The 24,447-nt window shown below is 40.5% G+C and overlaps 1 protein-coding gene across 1 annotated transcript in view; it reads right to left on the reverse strand.

Moving 5' to 3' along the window:
- Positions 1-664: 664 nt before the first annotated feature.
- ASPG (asparaginase) overlaps positions 665-24,447 on the reverse strand; it is a 47,217-nt gene continuing 23,434 nt past the window's right edge. The window contains exons 8-16 of the mRNA XM_080397073.1: positions 23,866-24,051; positions 20,771-20,884; positions 17,600-17,719; positions 16,453-16,548; positions 15,378-15,541; positions 8,932-9,018; positions 3,185-3,284; positions 2,804-2,862; positions 665-1,092 (exon numbers count right to left, since the gene is read on the reverse strand). Of these exons, the coding sequence (XP_080253199.1) occupies positions 2,809-2,862; positions 3,185-3,284; positions 8,932-9,018; positions 15,378-15,541; positions 16,453-16,548; positions 17,600-17,719; positions 20,771-20,884; positions 23,866-24,051 (921 nt within the window). The 3' untranslated portion in view covers positions 665-1,092; positions 2,804-2,808. The remainder of the gene's footprint in view (positions 1,093-2,803; positions 2,863-3,184; positions 3,285-8,931; positions 9,019-15,377; positions 15,542-16,452; positions 16,549-17,599; positions 17,720-20,770; positions 20,885-23,865; positions 24,052-24,447) is intronic.

Below are 24,447 nucleotides of genomic sequence, written 5' to 3' on the forward strand. Positions count from 1 at the left end.
CATACCTTGGGAATCTTTTAATACTAGCAGGCTCAGCAAGTAGTCCATGCAGCTTTTCTCCATGATAAGAATAGCTGTGGGAAGGTTGAAGAGTATAAAGGGGAAAAAGAAAAAAAATATATCTGCACTTCAAAGATTTCCTTCAGATGAAGCAGATAGAAAATCCACATAGATTACTGCAGAAGCTGTAGGTGAAATTACAAGTTGCCATCTCCAATATATGCATTTGCCTGAAGTATTCTTTACGTTTACATATTCTAGGGCAGACACAGCTGTAAAGATACATACTGCTTCTTTTCTTTAGTCTGAAAGTGTTGGGACTTTAAACTTGGGGTCTGTTAATACTGGGATCATATTTACAGTCCAAAGAATTATGTGTCCAGTATGTAGCAATCTTGATTATGTTCCGGTCAGGATGTGGGAAAGATGCTATTAGAAACAAAACAATCAATTCACTTAGACAGTCCCACAAACATGCTTTATGGCATCTGCCTCCTACTCATTTTAAGTGAGGTTTTATAGTGACACATTGGTGAAGATTAGTACACAACTGCAGGCAGATGCCCATGACTGATTCAATTGTTTGCACTGACACTCACAATTGCTGTAATTGCAACTGAAGTGATACAAGCCATTGCAAAAAACAGACAAAGTGAAACCAACATTGTTCCTCAGAGATTTTATTAGTTGAAACCCAGAAATGCATAAACCGCTGTTTTTTCTCAGTATGAATTCACCACAGCATTTCCATTCGCTATGCCTGCAATACTGTCCTCATTGATTTAACATAAGATTCAAAAGGCCTCTTTAAAAACAGAACTTGTACAGTGAAGGCAATACATTCCAATACATACGCTTGTTTAAAAAGGTTACTTTTCAAAAAAGTGATTAAAAGATAAAGCAGCAAATCATTTTTTAGAAAAATCAGTAAGGACTTAATGTGATCCTAAAGAATATTTCTAAGCTCTAGCTTTCCTGTATGCTCCAAGCACAGCTACCATTGTTCCTTTGCTCTTTTCCTCCTGCAACTGCCTAATGCCAATAATGTTCAGAGCCAGCATTCTGAAGAGGAGCGACCATCTTCTACAGCCTCTGGAGAAAGAGAAAATGTGTGTTTAGAACTAAGCAGCATCCAAAATCTTCCTGGGGAGAGATTAATTCGTAGCCTGCCAAGCAAGTTCTCATGTGGTACTGAAGACTTCCTTCAGACTGCCTACACTACTGGTGGCCCAGTCCAAAGGGACTAAGAGATGATCCATGAAGGAGTCGAGGATTTAAACACATTCCCTCCCCACATCTCTTACAAAAGAAAAGTGACTTTTGCAGAACTATTTCACTGAAAATGGAAATCCCCTTGCAAGCTCACCCATATTCTAAAGGTATTTTTAGCATCTTCATACTGGACACTGGAAAACTTCCATTTAAATGCTTGAGACTGTGATTATACCTAATCCTTCTCTACTAGCAAAAAAAAACAAACCACAACCAAAAACCACACAAAGCTTTACAGGAAAGCAAAACCTGCCAGATTGTGTCCTATGTTCATTTAGACCAGTACACAGCGATTCAAAACTCCTTCTGTTCCAGTTGCAGTTCCCCACTTATATAGACATTAATTCACTCACATCGACCAAATGGGACACACAACTGGCAAGGTAGCCATGGATGCAGCAAAACCTTTAAGCAAATTTTGTGTTAAAGGTTTTAATGCATCGCCATGCATGCATAAATAAATGCGACCATCTCCCCCCAGTATTTAAACTGGGATTAGAGTTGCCAATCTATTGGAGAAGAGAGATCTAAATCAACAACGTATTGCATCAGAAAGGAGTTCTGAGAAATAAAAACAGTAAGTGTTTTAAATGTCTCCAGTTACAGCACAGCACTGGCGAGGGTCAAACACCCAGACAAGTTTCCTATAGAGAGACCTGTCAGATGTGAGACGCTTTGAGCATGAGCCTCGCACCCACCTCGTACGCTCACAGCCAGGGAAACACACCTTGCAGGTCCACGCTGGAGACAACCAGGCAGCTACATTAAGGCCTAAGAGAAAGGCCATGGCACTGCCCTGTCCTGCACCTGGAGGGGGGCAAACCCTCAGCAAAGCTCTCCGCTAAAATCCAGCCTCCTGCAGTCTATGCGTGGGATCCAGCTAACTCCTGTCTATTAAGAATCTGCCCCACAGTAGATTGACACGCTACAATCACGTTGTAACAACCACGGTGTTTGACTATGTCACACTAGAAGGTGAGCTGTATATGGTGCTCCGTCCAAAGCTCGAAGGAGAGCCCAGGTGGAGGTGCTGTAGGTACCGCAGTAGCACCCTCCTGAGCGGGGTGACGTGCAGCTGAGCGGCCGCGATGGCCTTGCAACTCTGCTGGGGAAGGGTACACGCCTGGACGGTGGGCACGGCACCCTGGCAGAGTGCCCAGGAGAAGGCATTCCCGTTTAACCCAGGCAAGCCAGAAGAGCCATTTATTGCAATGGGCCAACAGAACAAGACATCGTCACCCTCCTGGTACTATTTTGTAGCTTTTACATTCCCAACCAAGTTCAGAACCACGCTGTGGAACACACCGTAAAAAAGCACTTCCAGGCTCGTGCAGAAAGACGAATAAACATTAGTCCCATTCTACAAAGAAAGATTAAAGTACTCAGAGTTGTATCAGAAACTGAGGCAGGGACAGCAGCCGAACCCAGATGCCCAAGGGTGAACTAGGGCTTAAATAAAAAATCCCCCTTCATGCATGTATATGCTCATCCATACGTGTCAGAAATCTCGCACCTGAAAAACTGATCTTACCTTCTTTACTGCCTTTGTCTAAAGAGTTCAAGAATGTTCTTACGCCCTGTAGCCTCTGCCTGTAAGTAGAAACATGAATAAATCTTGCCATCCTGTGCACCAGGAGATGCAAATATTTACTTGTGGGAAGTAAGACTATGTTACCAGAAAATAATTAAAATCCAATTTGAATTTTAATTCCTCTGACATAGATGAGAAAATTCTGGCTGCAACAATTTATTACTTCAGAACAGCACCAGATTTGAGTTTGTAACAAATTCTAATCTGGTTTATAGTCCCCAAAGTAGCATTTACTTTTCCCAAATTAATATCATCCTACAGCGTGCATTATTACTCACACAGCTAGCATGCCACATGGGGTACAGTCATATGCACACTTACTACTTGTAGGGCATTCCTGCCATCATAACCAGTTTGCTTCAGGTCTGCACCAGCTAGGTACCAGGCATACAGCCCATCCATATCACCTTTAGCTACAAGGCTGAAAAAAAGAAAACAATTAATATTGGTTCTAAATCTTTCGGTCCATTGCAGTGTGCTCCTGGGTCCTGTCAATTAGCTCAGCGGGCAAACGCTGAACCAGAACAGGCTCAACATGGCTGCCAGGGGAGAGAGGTAAGTCAAGGAACACTATTACAACAGCTTTGAATAGCTGAGCAAGCAACACAGCTTGATGAATCAGTTCCTTAAATTAATAAGGTTGTGCTATAAGTACTTACAACAGGCTAGTTTCACATAGTGGGTGTGACTATGACCAAAGGGGAAAAAAGTCATGCAGTTTCATATTTCACAACACAATATTTATCTCACGAAATAAGTTGGGGGGAGGGCAATGGCTAAATCGAGATGCAGCTGAGTGAGAGCACCAGCAGATGTGCTAGCAATCAGCATACCTTATTTAAAACCGCTAAGAAACCCCCTTCACCAGTTTGCATAACTACATTTGCTATCCAAAGTTATGACAGCACATTTATGTGATATCATTCAGACAGCAACAGCTAAATTTTTTTGAGTTTTGTAAGATAATTTGTAAGATTTAAATGGGCAGCAAGCAAAAAAAAAAAAGCTTTTTAAAGTTGACCTCTATCCAACACGTACAACAAGCAATAGAAAGGATCAAAATTAATCATATACAAATAAGTAAATTAAAGATTTCAGAGTGATGTACATCGCACTGTTTCTTCACACATCTGCCAGTAGTCTCATCCATAATACTTAAGGTTCATTTAAAACTTTTTTTGTGGTAAAAGAGCAGCTAACAGCCTGCGCATATGCAAAAGCATGGCCACCTGGACCAAGCCTGTAAATGGGCTGATCTGACAGCAAGGCTGGGAGGACCATCTTCGGTTTTCTCAACATACCAACATCTATCAGGCTTCAGACCTGCACTTGCTGTGTGCTCGCAGGTTGCTGCAGCAGAACCATGCCAATCATCATCCAGCGAGGTTGAATCTCATTAAGAGAGGGGGAACCCTCCCCAAAATTATTAAGCCCAGAGCTTGCTGCCTTAAACAGTGCTTGCTGTGGGGAAAAGGCATACTGCTGGCAGCAGGGATGGAGGATGCTGACAGGCTCCTGGGCATGACAACCAAGCCATGCAGACCTGGTCGAGAGTGGAGAAGGCTGGAAGATGCAAGGGGCAGACAGTCAGGTAAGTTTATGGAAGAAACTGTGAAAGCAGGGCTGCAACATTCACTTCTCTGCTAGGCTGAAATCACTTCTGTTGTTGATTAAATCTCTTAAGTACCTGAAAAAATATGTTTTTAGGGGAGTGGAAGCCTCTCTAATTGCAGCAGCCTGAGGAGAAAGCCAGAGAGAGGCTTTTGCTTGCAGCAGTCCCAGAGGTTGGGCATGAAAAGGGAAAGAAAATGGTCTCTGTCTGTGCTCTTCCACGCAACCCCACCAACCCTGAGGCAGGGCAGAAGGCCTACAGCTGGGGCCTTTGGGGGACAGGGCAATGGCAGTGGGGTGCTACAAGGTTTAACAGTGCTTCAGTCTGACATCACGAAGGAAAGGATCAATAAATCACTAAAGAATGCCATGACAAAAAAAGGCCCCTCAGAAGCAAAAAGGAAACAGGGGAAGGCAAAGGAGATCTGACAGGAAGTTCAGTGGGAAGTCCTTAAGGAAACTGCAGGAAAAAGTAAACATTAATAAAGCATAAGCATTAGTAAAGCAGAGAAGAAATTGCTTAGCAGCCACTTCTGGGACGCAAGAATTATCTCTATTTACAAAGACTAGTCTCTTGCTGTTGACACTGGAACTTCCCAGAATTGAGGAACAAACAAAAAGCCTACCTAGCAAGTGAGAGTTACAAGCATCTCCAACACTGAACAGGAAAGCATTGTATTTATATAAACCGAATCTCATCATTCAGCCACGTGCAAAACAGGCACCACTTTGGGCAAAGACCATCACATTTAGAAATATTACCGACTGACATACCCAGGGCAACTCAGCCAGCATCGCTGCTAGCAACAAACAAGGATGACTGCAATTACTTGAAAACTAACTGCCTAATAGCACCTGTTCAGAAAAAGTAATTTGACCCATACTGCTAGAGGTCAGAACTGTGAAGTGGTCTCCTTCTGTGACATTAGAGCAATCCAAATACACAGAAGTATCTTCAATTTTGCAGCAGCCATTTACTGATCAAGTGAGGAAATGTGTTCCAAGGGGACTGTGACCCAGAGAACAAAAAGTGATGTAGCTTGTGAGGAAATTTAGATACCACTCTAAATGGAAGATACCTACTATTCACTGAATTGATTATAATCAGGAACACCACAAAACATTTTCTCCAACTCCAGATCTCCATAGTCAAGCCGTATGCATCTGTATTTCCTTTACACGCTGTAAGTATATTTCACACAGCCAAATACATACACAGGACTTATCAACATACACCGCAGGCACCTTTGCTCTCTATTTTTCTCAAAGATATTTATGCCAATCAATTCCAACTGCAAATGCATCCTCTAAGCAGGAAGTCTATAATTTTTATATCACAAAATGGAATAAAAGTAACTTCAATATACACTTATCAGAACGTTTAAAACCTTCTCGGTCCTAATTCCTGCAGGCACTTTTATCCTTCCTCCCCCAGCCTTACCCACAAAGTGTATGTTAAGTTGAAGAGACATCTTATTCTGAATGTTGGTGCTTTTGAAAGGTTGCATCCTTGTATATCATATCATTTTATGAAATCTAAGAATATGAAAGCAAAAGCTGGTCTGACTTCATGCTGCTATTTAATTTTGTGAAGTACAGGCTTGAACAAAGTATCTCAATTCTATACAGTTGGGTTTTTTTCCTTTACAAAACAAGCACAAAGCAACTGTTTACCAACGCCAGAACTTGTCAAGCCTTCAGAATAAGTCTGTGTCCCAATTTATCTCATCATGGTTTGGTTTTGTGGACAGATGACAATACTACCACAATGTGAGAAGTTCTGACATTTTTAACAGATTACTAACATTCAGATCTCTTTCTCATTTCAAAACAAAACCATGAACCAGATACTAAACATCAGCAAGAGATTCTAAAAATCAGGCTAACACCAGCAAATGAAACCACGAAAGAACTGATTAACTAGATCATCTTGGCTGCACCTATATGCATCTCCATGTCCTATACAAGATCCCGCTGATACTGTCCAACTCTCAGTTCTGATTGGTAGTCCTTTCCTTCTCAAACATCACCAATGCCAAAGGAGCACATTTATTTTTATTTTGTTTCCAAAACCTTCCAACTGAACTATTCTATTGTATTCTAAAACCATGAGTCTAAACAGAAGGAAGCTGAGGAGACAGAACACACAAATCAATGTTCCAGGTCTTTTATGAAAGCCAGTTTGAGGGTAGGTAAGTAGCAAGGGGGAAAAGCATGATTATGGCTTCTGATTCAGAAAGAACTGTATGGGAGAAAAAAAGTTAGCTAAGTGCAGCATCCCAGAGCTTATCAGAAAACAAGCAGAAAACTCCAAGAAGTTGACATACTGCCTTGGTGACAAATTCAGACGGGTACAAATTGCAGCTTAAAGCATATTACAAGATAAAAGAGATGTAGGAAAATAATTCAAATTAGACAGAGGGAAGATGTTATAAACAGCTTGTTCTATAAGCAGCCTGACCATGCGAACATGCTGACTGCCTGAAGGTGCTGGTGCCTGCAGTGAGAAGACTTGAAAGGGGAAAGTAAAGAGGTAGGACAGAGAAGTGAGCCTCAGCACGCTGGGAAAAATGACTGTATCAGTAAGGTACATCTTCTGGAGTATCCTTAGATGATCTGAGACATTTTGGCAGGAGGACAAACACCAGTACCTTGGATTGAATACCTTTTCAGCATCCGGATAACGCTCTGTGGAAACAGTCCACCTTGGTACAAAAGACTGTGCCAGGCCCTCTCAGAGGAACGAAAGCCCTGCAGCTTTGCAGGAGCAGTGCAGGGAAGACCACCCTTCACAGACACCTCAGTGCTGTCTGGGGGCCTGGCTGCTGCCTCAGGCGGGCTGTGCTCCTGGCTAGCCCATGCAGTGACATCCGTCAGTGGGCACTGCTCTGGTGCAGCTGCTACCCCAGCTGCCAGCCAGGAGAGATCCATGGCCCTGGCTCCTAACCCCACCGAGGCAGGAGCCCCCTCCCCTCTCACCCTGAGTACACCACTCTGTGCTGAGTCCTCATGCAGCCTCTGCACACACACACACGCTCCTGCCCTCTGTTTGGAAGATTTACGTTGGTTTTATCCTGAATTTATTACCATCAATGCACGTTCTAATTATCTTAAATGTTTATTACCAAAATACAAGCTTTGAACAACAGGAGATCATGCAATACAGACAGAGTGTATGATAGTCCCTAAAACGCTGGAACAAACTGCATCAGAACCACGTTTTGTTTAAAGGACCCTTATTCTCTTCTTTATTTTTCTGGACATACTACTCCCAGGTCAGCTAGCCAAACTGGTTCTGCATGTGGCACCAGGGCTAAGGAAGGGGCCAATTTATTTGCAGAGGAATGTCATTCCCTAAGCCACTCCTCTCACCTTCTTGGGATGGGAACTATGCAAACCAAGGTTTTAGTTCTTCCCTATCACTTGCAGTGCCCTGGGAAGCACATATTTTAATTCATGGTAAAAGCCTTATTACCCAGTCTCCTCCGAGCGCGTTATGAAAATGGAAACACTCCAGCTAGTATTTCTAGATTCTGGAATTAGTCTAAGGACAGCGTCCAGTCTCTATACAGAAAACACATAAGCTTAACCTCAACCTTGTTTTGCAGACAATACAGAGCACTGGCTGGTCCTTGCAAGTCTCATGGCCTCCTGCCAAGTCCCGATATAAAGGCTGGTACTCCAGGTTTTTTTGGTTTTGAGAAGAGAAGAAGAAATGAAGTGAAAACTCAAGTAATTTTAGAACATACATGAAAACTTTTCACAATTTGCAGAGTAATTTGCAATTCAGGACCAGTACTAGAAAAAATAAAATCAAGCATATCTTTCTTCTCATAATATATATCCACATCATCAGACCACCTCATGTATTAAAAGCAACCGTATGGAAAACCAGCTTTAACAGAGGGTTATATCCTCTTAAAGTTAAATATAGAGATGGTGAGCAGTTGTGCAAAAGTTTTGGGGTTAAAGCTATTTGTCTTTTTTTTTTTTTTAGTTATTTTTAAGAAAAATGTTCTATGCTAGAGTAGAAGATATTCCCATATAAGTGAAAATTGGATTATAAGGAAATAAAAATGATGTGCTTTGTGCAGCTTTATTCTCAAATAGAGATGCTATTAAATCACACCTTGCATAGTCTCCTCCTCACCCTTCCTCAGTGAAAGTGCTTGAAAAAATGGGGCACATTTCCTTCCAGTTCATGTATCCCCTTGATGCTTTCTACTTTGGAGCTCTCTTGAGCTAGTGGTGCTCCAACACAGAGCTGATTCTTAATGTCATCAATTCATGTGTTTCCTCATTATTAGTCTAGCACAGCAATAGCCACATCGCGAGCCAGGAACCCAACTGTTTCTTGGAAGTTGTCTACACACTGTTCTCCATTCTGAGAGTCTCTTCTGAAAAACCATCCCACTCCATCCCAATTTTAGGGCCGCCTCGCCTTATATCACATTTACCTGCAAAGTATTGTTCCAATGTTCTCCAAGTCAGGGCTCGAAAGGTGCGCTCCCGTATCTTGTAACACACGAATCACTTGTATGTGCCTTTATGAAGGGAACAGAAAAAACGGAGAAAGTGTCTTGACCAGTAGGCAGGTGGGGGTTTTTCCCCCAAAATTCAGCATTACTGATATACACAACCAGTGAAAATTCTTATATGGTATTCACTGTGGTCACAAAACAAAGGAATCTTCTCCAAGGTGACAGAAGTAGTAAACAGGACTGACACTGCTCTCCCTAACAAGAAATCATTCACATACTAAGTGCGTGGAAGTGTTAAGTTCAGCTCTGAAAATGAAGGGGATGCATCCTCTTCAAAAAATTTTTGTTTTCTTCACCTTAGTACTAGCTTAATTTAACCCTTGAAATTTTAGTGATTGAAATACATGCAAACAGTAAGGAAATTTATTACATAGCATCATTCCTGTAATTTACAGACTACAATGCCCATATATATCAGTCTTAAAATTTATGTCTTGCACATAAGCAATGAATCTTTAGGTTAATGTAGAAGCTAATCAGGTTTTTAGGGCTTTAAAATTATGCTAAGTATTCTTACACACCTCCCACAAAAGCACATCTTTTCCTAACCTCCTCCTCCTGATACCTTGAATATTTATTTCTACCTGGAGTCTTCAGAAGGTCTTTCTTGTCCTTTCCTTTGAGATAAAGGGACAAATAGTTATTTCAGCACTACCAGCCAACTCCTATACCTTAGTCAGACACTTGAGGAAGTCTATGGAAAAGGCCAGCCTTTAAAGGTACTGTTGTGGGTAGAAAACAATATGACAGATGAAAAATGTGCAAAGTAAGTTTTTCACAAGTGACCTAGCGAAAGGTTTAGAACTAGGTTCGAAAAGGAGGTGACAGTGTGCTCCTCTGCTAAACAAATGATCTAGTTTACAAATCCAAAACACAGGGTTTTTTTTCTCCAGAAAGACCATGACAACACCAGTAGATCAGGAATAGTTCCTCTTTTAAGTCAGTTGCTACACCGTAACACTTCAAAATAAAGAGTTAGACGTATCATTGTAATAGGAAGTATATTGGCTTTCCCAACCCATTACCTAAAACCTCATCTGTATTAATTAAAAAATAAGCTCACATAATAATAAGCTCACATTTAAACTTTCTGTTTAAATCACTTGCATTTTCTTGGAGGTAGCCATGGGCCTTTCCATTTTAGAACTGAACTAAACTGCTTATCTAATCCCTCTGCCTCTCCTTAGGAAACTCTGTCTTGAATTAGAAGTTACTTTACAGTTAGCCATATTAAACCTATGTAAGCTCATATGTTTCATACAAGATCTTAATTATAAACTAAACAAAGAACTGTACAGATGCTACAGGAATAATCTTGCTGTTCCAAACACAGGTTTTTTAACCTACCAGAGATATTTTTTTTTTAAAATTGTACTGCTTAATTGACAGCCAAAAAAAATATTTTTTTAAAATAATCTTTGTTTCATGGGAAAGCGTTGCTGAAACACCACATGCCACAAGTTTGTTCAGTTATCTAAAATATTTTCTCAGGTGGGTCCCTTACGATATGACTCTTCATCCACAAGTATCTCCTTGAACCAGCAAATAATGACACAGCTTCTTATTTTTCAATCTGTGGCGAAGAATTAATTCTACGTGTATGAAATTTTTTAGTTCAGTCTTAGGCAGAACAGTGATTAGCTGAAAAGAAATTTGACCTAAAATAAAGTAGAACATGTCTATTCACTCAAGCTCACACTGGGTCCAGAACTGAACATGGGGTGTGTCTGCTCACTCTCCTGCCTCCTTTCTCATCTTATACTCAACACTTTTTAAAAGTAAAAGCTATGCTATGGGACAGCACTAAAAAATAACAGGCACCAAAACATGTAATGCTGTGCGGTATCTTCCCTCAACGTGCTTCTCCTATGAGGTCTGTATCTCTGGATTCCAGTGAAGAGCCAGGCTTTTTTTTCCCCCCCTGTTGTAACAGGTTACTCCTCACTAGTAGTGAGATTCCCTCCAGAAAGCACTTTGTGTCCCACCTACACCACACAGCCATTACTACTCTAAGTGGGTCTCTAAATCTTTGACACAGACAGATTTGGGAACATTTACCCCACACATTTAATAGAGCAAATTTAAAATGAGGTAAAAAGTAGTTTGAAACAAAGTAAATCTTTAAGTGTTGAAGCTAACAGTGTTTACAATAAATACTTACAATAAAGCATTTCTAAATAGAAATACAATGTCCCAATGACTGGGAAACATTCAAACTCATGTTTCTTGATATGGTGGGAAGGAGAGGAAGAGTTGTACACCACTGTTTGATAAGGAAGGGTAAGGGAGAGGAAGAACAGGGACAAATAGTAACACGCAACTAAGTGTTAAATTTAGTACAAAGCACATGCGTCCAAGAAAGCAAACTGACTACCTCTCACATTGTCATCACTCAACATGAAAACTATGCAGGAGGTAAGTTGCACTACAGCTTGTTCCTACTTGCACCCAAACGGTATCTATGTTCTGCAGAAACTTAAGCCCTCTCCAGAGTACCACTTCTGCTGCCTTGTACCTACCGCGAGCGCATGATTCATATTCCAAGAGGCTGGCTGCGAATTTTCTGATACTGTTGTGTCTTGGGCACATGAGAGGTATTTGTCTTTCTAAGCTGTTTCTCTAAGCACTGCTCTCCTGCGGCTTTACAAAAAGTCTCACAAGGGTCACAGTTTATGAAGTTCAGCTGATGTCATGAGCCACAAACTTCTTGGGAATGGTTCAAACACAATTCCTTTTCTAAGGTGACAGCACAAACCCAAGAGCAGAACAACTGCTGGACAATGAAAGTTTAAGGTGTAGAGGGAAGGCCAATGCCACCGTGTCAGCCTGGGGTGCACAGCTGCTTGTCCAGTCTTGCTCCAGCTGATAATCAAAATCATGAGGAGCTGTTGTCACCTATGACTTGTTCCTGACTCTTCCTTTTCTTAGCGCACTGTTACAAAATCGTGGCTCTCTGTCAGACCTAGGCTATAGAACCAATGCTATTTTGTGTGTGTTCCTTAAGTTAGCCTTTTGATACTACCACTGTCATTCATCCACTCTCTGAAGGGAAAAAAATAGACAAAAACTGTTCCTAGTGTCTGCTGCCTAGATTCCATTACTGATAACACTGGAGATAAAAACCCCAATATGTACTAATATTTTAATGGATTAATAGCAAATGAAGGTCTTCAACATTTGCTGCGATGAGCGAAGCCTGAGTTCCAGATAAAGACACCTGAACCTTGAGCAGTTCGCCAGGGCTCTGGATCCAGAGCACTCGAGGTGCCGTGCAGTACGTATCATCTCAGGCCTTGACTTGGCAGACACTTCGTAGAAGTGAATCAACTTCAAAAGGGATGAATCACACATGTGAAATTAACACGCAAGTAAGAGTCTGCAGGATTGGGGCCTTAGGGTGCACACCTTCCACCAACTCTCTTTAAAGAAATGCAGGTGTGATGTATATCCAAACTTGACTGGCTTCATTCTTTTTAATGCTTGCTTCCCTAGCAACTGGAATGGTTACGGCAGGATCAGCTTAGTTTCACTTGTTTGGTTTTCTGCACGGTATCAGTGGGAATTTTATGCTGAAATACTGTAAGGACGGGCTTCAGTGCACTTCTGGAGTCGGTGGTGGTTAGATTTTCACTCTGCCTTAGATTTCCTGAAGTAATGTAAATGTAACCTTGCAAAATATCAAGTATTTAAATTCATATTTACGTGGGAGGTAATTTTACTGTCTCTAATCTGATGTTCTCACAGCACTGTATAAGCAACTCCCCATTTTCAACCTTTTACCACTGCTCTACAAGTAAATGGAACTGCTTTTACTACATATAACATACACAATTTTTATTTAAGACATTTTCCTGCTTAGAGAGTTTCTGTTATTAAAAAAATATTATTCTATTGTCTTGAAAATGAATTATCCCTTGAGGGTACTCTAAGAAATTAAAGGAATGCTACTGATTTTGATATGTCAAGCAACTGGCCTAAATTAACAGTGGTCTGTTTAGCTTCATGCATAAAGTGAATGAGACTACACGCAAATTGCAGAGTTACAAATGAAAAAGCGGAAATGCAGTGGTTTATTTCTTATTTAGAAAGGGACTCCACATTTTACCATCTAAAGAAACAAAGAGAGAGTCACTTAAAGTAAAAAAATTTAAGAGACTAGCATTGATATAGATCAAGTTGCTGGTCTACCAGCTGACAGTGCTATGTTAAGAAGCTTTTAAGAAGAGACATCTTTACAAATTATTAAATGGATCATCTTTGCAAATTATTAAATGGAAAAGAGAAATCAGTCATTGTTATATACATTTGCATGCTAGGTTAAAAGGCAAGCCACTGAGAAATGTGACATAAAAAACTGGAAGAAAGCTATTTTTAAGATGAGTGGATACTATACTGCAGTTAAATGCCAATTAAACAAATACTAATTCCCAGAATACGGGATTAAGCTGATGCAATATTCAGTAGAATTGAGAAAGTTACAATATTAAACAGTTTAAAGCATTCACTGCTCATTAAGATCAGTTTTCCCCCTTCCTTCTCTGCCACTTTGTACACTGCATCAGGATAAACCCTCTACTTTGAGCACACAACTGTTTAATAAATAGAATTTAAATATTTCTGTAGCAGAAATCTTTATAGTGGGTATCTAATTATGCACATCTACAGCTGTCTGATCTTTACCATTCTCCTTTATGTGCTTATCAGTGTGAAATGCAGGGTGAGTACACAGCAGATCGTAAGTACACATTTAGGAGATTAGTTCTAAGTCAGCTCTTCCTCTCATTCCAACAGTAGAAACAAAAAGAGAAACTGAAAATGGTTATGGTGCAGTTTCCTTTTACAATTCCGTACATCCAAATGGGTGTGCAGTTTTAAAGAGCTTAAGAGTCACAGTAGGAGTCTAATATAGGAGTGGCAATGCTAAGGAATCCAAATAACAAGCTCATGTGAAATTCCTCAGGCGGTAGATGGGTGTGGTAAAAAAAGTAGGTGCCTGATTTGCAGGAACATCTAATGTTATCTAATGCTTTAGCATTTTCTCACATTGGACCAGAGCCATCTCTATTTAGCTGCGAGGTTATTTGTTTGATTTGCTGTTGGGCTTGTTTTTGCTTCAAGACTTTAAGGGTTTGCCACTGAAAGGCTTATATATTCATGAGATAAAGCAACAACTACAAAGCCATAGGGGACCATGCACTAGGTATGGCATTAGCACCGTGTGGCCACACAGGACTTCAAGTATCAAGTTAATAGAGCCTGTTGAGTTTTCTACATCTGGTCTTTGAGACAGAAAAAGCCTGTAATAAGTTATTCCGGCAACCAATGCAAAACCAGGACTGTCAGACCTCCCAGGGAGCTAGCTCCAGCCTGATAGACCAGGTGAACTTGTCAACGTTAGAAAGCTGTAGGAGTATTTGGGGACAGACATCCATAAAGACCATGAAAATCCTATCACTCCAAGCGCCTTTTCAGAAAAAAAACCTCCTCTCCTGCCATCATATAGACTGAATATGAGATAAGGACCTGAAAGTGGATCAAAGAAACAAGAAGAGATCAGGGCAAGCAGCTTCTAACACGTTAGAGACCAATAGCTCTATGAATCCCCAGGCTATATAAACTAAGTGTTTTAAAATTAAACTTTGGTAACTGATAACTTTTATATTCTGTGCTACAGCCATTCCTTAGGAGTATACAATATGGAAGAGACCAGTAAATCGCCTGTCCATGACTACCATTCAAGCACTTCCGACATCCAGAACAACAGGAAGAGGAAATCCACAAAGCAGGCAGAGCTGTGCAGCCAGCCCATATAATTATGAGTGGGTGGAAGGGAAAAAAAAAAATATATCAAAAACCCAGTCACCCAGCGAGAGAGTCAGGAAAGCACCGGTGGAAGGGAAAGATTAAAACATGTTAACCAACCAGTATATTTTGTGCCAACTGAAAACAGCCTGATCTTGATGAGAAAGGGGAGGGCAGAAAGCAGCCAGCCAGCCCTTGGTCCTGCACCCTGTCTTCTGACAGTCAAATGGAGTAATCAGTTTGGCTCTGTTTTATAAGGAAGCATCATAACAAAGAGTGGAGCCCTGAAATAATGGTCAATAATAATTTGTTTACCTTATGCTCAAATTCTGCATGTGTATCAGGTTATTTGCTTTCATTTAATATTATTTTAAGAAGATCTTTATATCTAGGCTAGTCACAACCTTTGAAGTGAAGCTGGTTGGAGTTATTTTAACTACTGTCATTCACACGTGACTCCCGAGACAAAATAAAACCGAAACACAGGGATGGACTTTAAATCCAAAATGACAAAAGGTTTATAAACTTTACATAGAGTGATATATAAATTATTTTGTTACCTGAACTTAATCGCATTCAGCAGTGGGGTAGATCCATATCTGTCTCTAGCATAAACAGTTGCACCAGATGTTAACAAATACTCAACTAATGGTAAATGCCCTTCAGAGGCTGCAACATGAAGTGGGGTTCGGCCATCGTAGTCTCCACAGCTCAGGTTTCCACCCTACAAAAGGACAGATCCTTCGCATGCTAAAAAGATAATGGCTGCACATTAAGTTGTTGGTACAACAGTAGATTCACATTTTAGTTCTGCCACCAAACTGTTAAGCTTGTCAACCTTAAATTTTATCTTGTAGTGTTGTTTTACCACCAGTAAAGATACCTGTTCCACCTTCTGTACGTTCCCCCCCTACACGTATTCTTATTACAGCCCCTTCAGATATGCTCTTTATTGCAGTATGCCATACAGCAGCTTTGTGCCTACAGCCTGCCAATTTTACTTGTATTAGTTTATTGTTATTTTCAAGATACATTTATCCTTTCTCAGTTACCAAAGTCTCAAGAGTAAGGTAAACCAAGGCAAAGAAAAAAACAAACAAACAAACAAACAAACAAACAAGAGGGGTGCAGAAGATGATGCAGGGAGATGCCTGGGGTTTTTTTCAGGTATAACCCAAGCTAGAGCTATGGGGAAAGCCAAAAATCCTGAATTAGCACTGCGCTCTGCTTTGCTTAAATGCAATTTTCAAGCTGCTTTTTTTTTTTTTTTTTAAATGATGACAGATTTACGTCCAAAAGCTGGAAATTATGAATATGCATAAAGAAAGTTAAGTGAAAGAAAGCAGCACAAACCATTTTAAAGTCTTCCAAAGTTAGTAGATAAGAACTTGCATTTTAATCTATCTGTATTTTCACAGTTCAAAAGAAAATGTAAACAGCTGAGAACCAGATAGGGGAAAGAACGTACCAGTTTTGAAAGGCAAAGACTGAGAAGCCTAGAAACCAATTGTATCAGTAAAAGCACCTTGATTCTAAGACTTAGGTAGCTGCTTTCCAGTGAGCATAGCTTCCTCCTGTCATTTACAGCTCTATTTAAAAACTCATGTTTTATACAAACTGTTAGTTTTACATTACCATTTCTGCTATGGATCTCAGTGCATCTATGTCACCCAGTTTAGCTGCAGCACAAGCCAAAGGTGGAATTAATGCATCTCTTATGGCTTCTAACTCCTGAAGAAACAAATAAAATGAAACATTTAATATCAGCCTCACCTCTAATGTGATTGATGTCCAAGTCAAAAAAAGCCCTCTGCCCTTGCTTTCATGTAAAGTTTCCAAATCAGTCATTTGGATATTAAAAAATGGTAGCATTTAATTTTTGGAAGGAAAGAAGTCTCATGTTTATTTTACATTTTGTCAGTCTCACATCCATAAGATTTATATTTCTGCTTGGCAACACTACAATTACCTGATATCTATATATACCATGTAAGGTGCACACACCAATTACCATCTTTGTACTACCATAGTTGCCCATCAGAACAGTAAAAGAAACAGCACAGGTAGGAGCTGGACAAGACCGTATAGTCCAGTCTTCTCAAAACTGTATCAACTTTATTCATGTGATTGCTCCTAATATCCTCCTAAATATCCCCCCATTTCTCACACTTAAAGAACCATACATTCAGTATTCATTAGCCACTAAAAATCCCATCTTCCCTGAAACCAAGCCAAGGGAAAAGCAAGTAGTTGTATCTTACAACCAAGACTGTATTTTCTGATTTTCCAGTCGGGAGGGACTAATTCTAAACACCACAAATTACACTTGTGTAGTGCTTCCTTAGTATCAGCCTTCTATGACTGCACATACAATGAAGCTGTTTTACCCATTATTATTTAGATTGCTCTAAACTGTTGATACGTTTGACCACAAAAATACAAAGTACTTTTTCATATCATTGATACCCTGAATTACAGCAACTGTCTGAGGCTTGTTATTGCAACCAGCCAGCCAAGAAAATAAACTCAAGATCGGCCTACAAAGAGGGGGGGAAAAAAGTTAGTGTTTTTAATTAAAAACATTTTCATGTTATGTTTGTCATTGTGTCCTTTCTCTCTAACCCAACTGGTTAGCTGGGACACTCCGTACTAAAAAAAAAAATAATATAAAAGCTCCAAAGTTCCATTTTTCTGTCAGCTTCTCCGTTCATCTTTAAGCTAGGTTCATTTAACTGAGTGTACAGCTTTACATGAGTTCAATTTTAAATATTTAAGTATATACCTCCTTGGTGCTGATGCTTAGAGATTTGGCAATCATTTGAATAAACTTGCTATCTCTCAGAGAGATCTTGGCTCCTGTGGGTACAACAGTCATTTCCCCTCTTAGATTCTCACTCAGCATCTGAAAAGCAAGCAATCAAATCCTTTGTTAGCAGAGGAAAAATATGGTAGTAGTCTAATACAAAACCTTAGGATCAAGTTAGAAAATTGTGCGGAGGAATTAAGGAAACTAATTGAATGCAGACAAAAGATTAAAGAAATAGTTACTGTTCCATGAAGACTGCAAGTTTAAAAAGACAAAAGCTGGGGGGGGGGGGGGGGGGGGGGGGGGGGGGGAAGAGGCAAATAAAATTTTCTTCCAAAGCAAAGAAACCAAAATAAACACATAACAAAACACCCCAGTTTTTAGAGGATGCAGACAAAAGTTCCCTAGCGGGGTAAGCTGCAGCCTACTTAGAACCACAAAGATAGCGAGTAATTAGCAGAGCAAGGCTGAAGACCAGAATATTCTGAAATGCTGCCTGTTGCCAACATTCCCAAACCTTAGTCCTCCTACACAGACCGAGCACGTAGGACTCAAGACAAAGCCCAGCGCTGCCTGTGGACATTCATGTATTTCAGTGGGTTTTCAAATGGCTCCATTAGCCCTGATTTTGTTAAAATCTGACTACATAGCCAGCTTTGCATGCAGAGGGTCTGCAGTAGTGCTAGTCATGCAATAGTAAAGCAGGCATGTAACAGTTTGCAGGATGGATGCATCCAATGTAACTGGGGAGGGGGAAAAACAACCAAAAAAAGGTCAGCCAATTCATGTGTAGAATGTGCTTGAATATGGCAATAGAGACGTGAAAATACTCCAAAAGACAGGTTCTGGGAAACCTGGAGAACAGAGAGACAAGCCAGTCATTAAGAATAAGCAACTGGTTTCCTCAATTCTGACAATTTTACATCCTGGCAGTCTTTCATGAAAGGTTGCTGATGCAGCTATAAAGCACGTAGTTATTTCAATTAGAATTTTAAAAAGCAGGATTGTGAAAGTTTGCAAGAAACAGATGTGATGTTGGAAGGAGGAATGCCCCAGGTTTACTTATGTCTAGGCATGCCCTTTATTAAAAAAAACCCCAAAACTCCAAGAGCTGACAACACTAGCTGTCTGCTGGAAGAGTCCCATATACATCCAACTCAGAGGATACCAACTGCTTTGGCGCACTTTTAGAGTTTGACAGGTTGAGATCATTGCTTTGCACAGGTAACCTTAGCAATTGGCACCTGTGCTAAATGCACCCAGTGCAAAGCCCTACGCGCCTTAACTCGGTCCTACCAGCTCTGCAGCCATTTGCATGTGTCTGGGGGCACATTCCTTGCTTCTCCGTGTTGAAAGAGAATCCTAAAATAACCACGCCAGCTTCAGGACAGCTTCCGTCTCTTGGGAGACTATTGTTTGGTGATATGTTTAGCTGAAGATATTGCCACAGACAAATTTCCAGGCTTTCTTCTTCTCCTGGTCTCTACCACTCATTCTTGCCCAGGCAATACAGCATGCTGCTCCCTTAGCTGTGCCAGCACAATTGTTTGTGGGTCTGTACAATGAGTCAAATGAGGAAATTAATCCTGCTTAACTCAAAGAAACAGCAAAAGTTATTTTGTTTTTCAAACCATATAAAGGAGGTCCCAGCACCACCACACAAAAACTAGGTAGCCCATTGCAAAGGACAGGACACAAAGATGCAGGAGTACCTTGTACTGTACCAGTGGCACTCAAAACATCTCGTCCTCAAGTCCTCACCTAAGTAAGTCAGCTACCTCACCTCAGCAAACTGGATCTCAAATTAAGTTTAAACTTAAGACACCTAGACAGGAAGCCAGGTGGGACAGTTTCTCCTGTCCCAAGCCAAATAATCCTCCGTGCCGAAGATTAAAGTCTGCATTAAAAAAACAGGCTAGTATGTGTATGTCCCAGGGTCAGCGAGTGTGCCAGAGGGGCACCAGTGAAGAGCCTGGGTTTCTGAAGTGGATACACAGAAACCCATGCAATACCACTGCTCTTCAGACAGCATTATATCGCCTGTCAAGCATGTTCTTGCCCAAAGTGTGCTCTTGCCATCCTCACTGAAGAAACACATAGCTGCTCCTCCTCTCATTTTTCAGAGCCAGGGCTTTAGCAAAGAACCGAAAGCTCGGAGTCTGAAACTCTTTCTGAGCATGGCAAGTGGTACTTCCAGCCAGCCCAGTTACAATCAGAGGTGTCCAAATGTTTGTCTCAAGAGCTGCTACTGGCTGGAAGATATTGAGCATGAAATGACGATCAAGTTTCAGTTTTAATAAAAACAAAACACCATCATAAGATACACATGTGCATGCAGTGCTTAAGTCTAGAGGGTGACTCATCATGATGTCATCTCCCAAAGTGTCAGGATTGTGATTTCACTGCATACGAGCATAGAAATACATGCATTCCTGCAGACTGCTGCTCCCCTTTCTGATTCAGAGCTGTATGTTCCTTGTATAAAAGGAACACTATATACAACTGCATAATTTGAGGGGCAAAGCCTCGATTAAGCACCACTGAACAGTAAGAACATTGTTAATGGGGTTAGGATTCCAAATTCACTTACAACTGGTTCTTAGAATAATCTTCTGGGTTTTATGTATTATTTATAAAGTTTACCTCCTCTCAAAGAAACATAATCTAACACTGTCATGAGTAATGCTGCAAAGAAAGAGGCTGTAGGCAATACTTATTTTCAGAATTGGCTTTGTGCGAATGAGTCTGGGGTGAAATATTTCCCACACTAAGATCAATGACAAGATCTTTGCTGACTTCAGTAGGGTTGGGTTTCTGTCTCTCACATGAATTTCCCCTTACAGGTTTTTAGTACCAAAATGTTCAAGGTAGACTACTACCATTTCAAGATGGCATTTTTATGGCTTGATCATGGTCTTCACTTGACTTATGCAGAGAACTTTTCTCTCCCGATGTACATACATCCATTTGCCTAACGGTATTTTCCTTCACGCAAAAAAAAAAAAAATCCCACTTGCTGTTCACATTATGGCTCTGGAACCAATTGCTTTTACATGCAAGAGAGAAGCTCAAGGCACCCAGCTAAGCAGAAGTTAGCACAGTAGATGAGGAAGTTAAAGCCTTTCAAGGTCACACTCAAATATTTACCTGCCTCTTCTCCACCCAGCTAAGCTCACTCTTGCCGAGCGTGTATGACAGTTTAGTTAGGGCTGCCTCTGGTGTCATATCACCTCCAGGAATTACTCCAACATCAGCGAGAGTCTGAATAAAAAGGAATAATGATTCCAATTAGCATAGCATTCAGAAATACCTGCGTGTACAGAAAATGTATATGAACGATGAGTAGCTACACAGAATACAGTATGCAGCTGTGCCTCCCACTCTCTTGCTCCTCCTACCCACCACTGTAATTTTTGTATTTTTAGTTATCAAATACCAAGCAAATACTAGAGCCAGCTGAATAAAGATGACTTTTACTTTAAATTCCTTTTCATGCAATAACATTGAAGAATTCAACCAAACGTTTGCTACGGTCACTTACTATGCTAAAAGGGAAAGGTTACAGGTCCGTATCAGCTATCTGCAGAGTTGTCAGATTCCCTTCATTGAAAAGCTGCAGTTACTCTGTTTTAACCCAGTGGCATTTTGAACATTGCCAAGTAGGCTGTTCTCACACAGACATATTTACCATTCTTTTATGGGGCATTGCTTTGGATGAATTCCAGTGCTACAGCGTGCTCACAGCAGGAGTGTTTTCAGATCCTTTCAGGCTGTGCTAGCAGTGTATGATTTAGAACATACAACCAAAATATGTAATTTACACAGTTCTGACAAGAACAACTAAAAAAGATGACCTTTGTAACTTATCTTTCTGGTAGTTAAAAAAAAAAAAACACACAACCAAAAAAACCCTATCTGAACCAGAGCAAAAAGATCTTTGCTATAGTCAGCAAGCCCTGTAAGAGTACAGTGAGCAAGACAGCAAAGACAAAGACTGCAGATCACTTGTCACTAAATTGTACCTGGGCAAACACTTGGGCTTCTCTAAACCACAGACATCATCTTTGTCATGATGTGATGCCTCACAGTTAAGCATCTTGCAGTAGGTTTTTACACCGCATTTTGCTTTTAAATACCTTATATATAAACTTCAGCTTTGAAACTTGTGGCTTAACCAATATTTTTAGCAAGACACAGAGCCTTAATCAGCTCATTAACCACCTCTGAGAGCCCCAGACTAACATTTTTAGAGGTCCCCTGAGCAAACATACACAGAGAAGGTAAGATATATTTTCTGTAGTGCAGAGCTAGCCAAAGAACAGTTAGGGCTTTTTCAGCAGGTTTGAGAAAGAGGAGGAAGGGATTTCCCAGCTTCCTTCCTATACCTAAAGTCCCCTCAATTATAAGTTTCTACTGTGCAGATGGATCACAGGCCAGACATTCAGTTAATTAAAACAAACACTTCAAGGGAAACCAGGGACTCAGCTGACCCACCTGGCTAGATTGAAAGAGTAAAACATGGCCTAGCCATATGCAAAAGCCTGTGAAAGGTTTTATTTACAGAAAAATAAAGTTAATGTTCCAGCAACTTTCCAGAATTCACCCATGATACTTCCTCCATTGAGCAGTTCCTTATGAAGAGAAGAAGGTGATGAAAGAACAAGTGTGAAGTAATTTTGTAGGATTTGGCTCTGCCGGTTCTCCTAAAAAGATGCCCAACAGGGCAGCCTCCATCAATGGATGCTGAAGCAACACAATGCACGCTCCATACAAAAAGTGGAGACCAGAAGCAAACACATTTCCACACAGCCTTAACGAACCACTGTTCATTAAGACCTAAGCAGAATCTTTCTATTCAGCATATCAACAGTCTGGATCACAGTGCAAAAACCCATTTTAGAGGTGTCTACTTGGAGAACGTTTTCACAAGACATGGAAAAGTGTTGGGGTTTTTTAATTCCTTCCATACATTTTAGCAGTTCATTTCAAGCAGAAGGGCACATAAAAGCTAGACTTCATTTTCATATTGTTTTCCAAACACATTTGGTGTCTTCATTGACCTAAGCGCTTTCTTCCTTCCATATGAATTGTTCTATAGAATCCATGTATACCTATCCTATCTGCTACAGAGCCGGGATCTTTGCAAAATTTTATGCTTCTCAGCACATCCCCATTAAGTTATGCAAAAGCTTTAGCAACACTCATGTCTGCCCATATCAGAAAATACAGTTTGGATACTGAAGAGGTGGAAAGAAACACATTTCTTTTTCTTTCTCATCAAAACAGAATGCGTTCTTGAAGCAAACATAATCTAAAGCTGTGTCAAAAACCAGTGTTAGAAAAGGCAGGTTTCAGCACCAGACTAGAGTATCTAGGTTTGCCTTACAGTCAACGAAGAGTCTGGCTCTGCCAGATGGGTGGCTGCTCCCAACAAAACCAGGTGTCTAAAACAGGGGGATGAGTCACCCTCTGGCAGTGCTTCTTGGCTATTTAATGGCTGGCCTGTTTATGAAGGCCAGTTAAACCAGCTTCCTTCATACTACCACATGCAACACATACTCTTATATGACTTTGAGCTCTTATTAGTCCCAGTGATGTCGTGTCTTAATACACAACCGAGAAACTCACTACAAAGTGTCCTGAATATTAACAGCATCAATACAAAGCCTGCTTTAAGTTAACCTTCATGGGTTAAACGCAGCTGATTTCCTTTCTGCAAGACAGATGCTTCCTTACAGTGCTCCAATCTCTCACTGAATTCAGTTGTACTTCCAGGCAAATTAAAACCTGGGATTTGGAATACTGCTTGGATTTACAGGCTTTCTTGATGTTCATGCACTGTAGCTCAGTAACTGCTAGCCTATCAAATAGTACATTATTTGCTCGTCTGACCCCTACGCTAGCTTCTAGCTCAGTGGAATCCCCTTGGGAGCGTTGCTACCAAGCTAATGCAAGGTATCCTGGAGTGCTGCATATGACAGGAGCAAGCAATCACTCATTTGGGATTAGAGTTGACTGTTTCAACCATTCAGACTAGGAGTAACAGGATCTGATTTGCAGATACATATTTAAATGCTTCCAGCTTAAGATTTTTCAGATGTAGTTATTTTATGAGCCATATCTTTACAGTTAATAAATCTGGTTTTATACACTGGGACTACTAGAAGTCTACAATCAAGTTGTATCAGTGGGATGTTTCTTTTGCACAGCAGCAGGGTCTGAAATCACAGCACAACCCTTACCTGTCCTGTTGCATAGACCATTTTAACAGACCCTCGTAAGCACTGGGTACAGTTTAGAATGACTACATTTCGTGCAGCTGCTTTCCTCAGTTCTTCCAGTAAGTCTTCTCTGTTGTTCGGGGCATTGCCACTTCCATAAGTTTCAAGTACAATGCCCTCAGTTGGAGGCTGAAGAAATGCTTTTACCTGTTTAAAAACAAGACAGGGAAGAGAGAAAAAAAGGTGCGTTTAAGTCACATTAAGGTTTTCGTTTATGGCATAGCATTTTTAAAAATGGTCTATTCCTATTACAGTCTTACAGGCTCTCATGCCTTACAGTCTTCTCATGCCCTTCTGTGTTCCCCATTTGCAATAACTGGGACTGTAGAATAAGCTTTAAAAAAAAAAAAAAATGAGAATTTCACTCTCTAGCTTCCTTTAAAATTCCTAGAGGGATAGATCTTAAAATAAACTATTTTCTACAGTCATGACCTCAGTGTGAAAAAGGATGCCATTGTTCAAGTGCCATTAACAGGCTATACTGTTGCACCACAGCGGGACAAAGCAGTAGTTTTACACTTATGAAATAAATGTAAAATTATT

Source organism: Falco punctatus, assembly GCF_963210335.1.
Source record: "Falco punctatus genome assembly, chromosome: 7".
In the NCBI taxonomy this organism is placed as follows: domain Eukaryota; kingdom Metazoa; phylum Chordata; class Aves; order Falconiformes; family Falconidae; genus Falco; species Falco punctatus.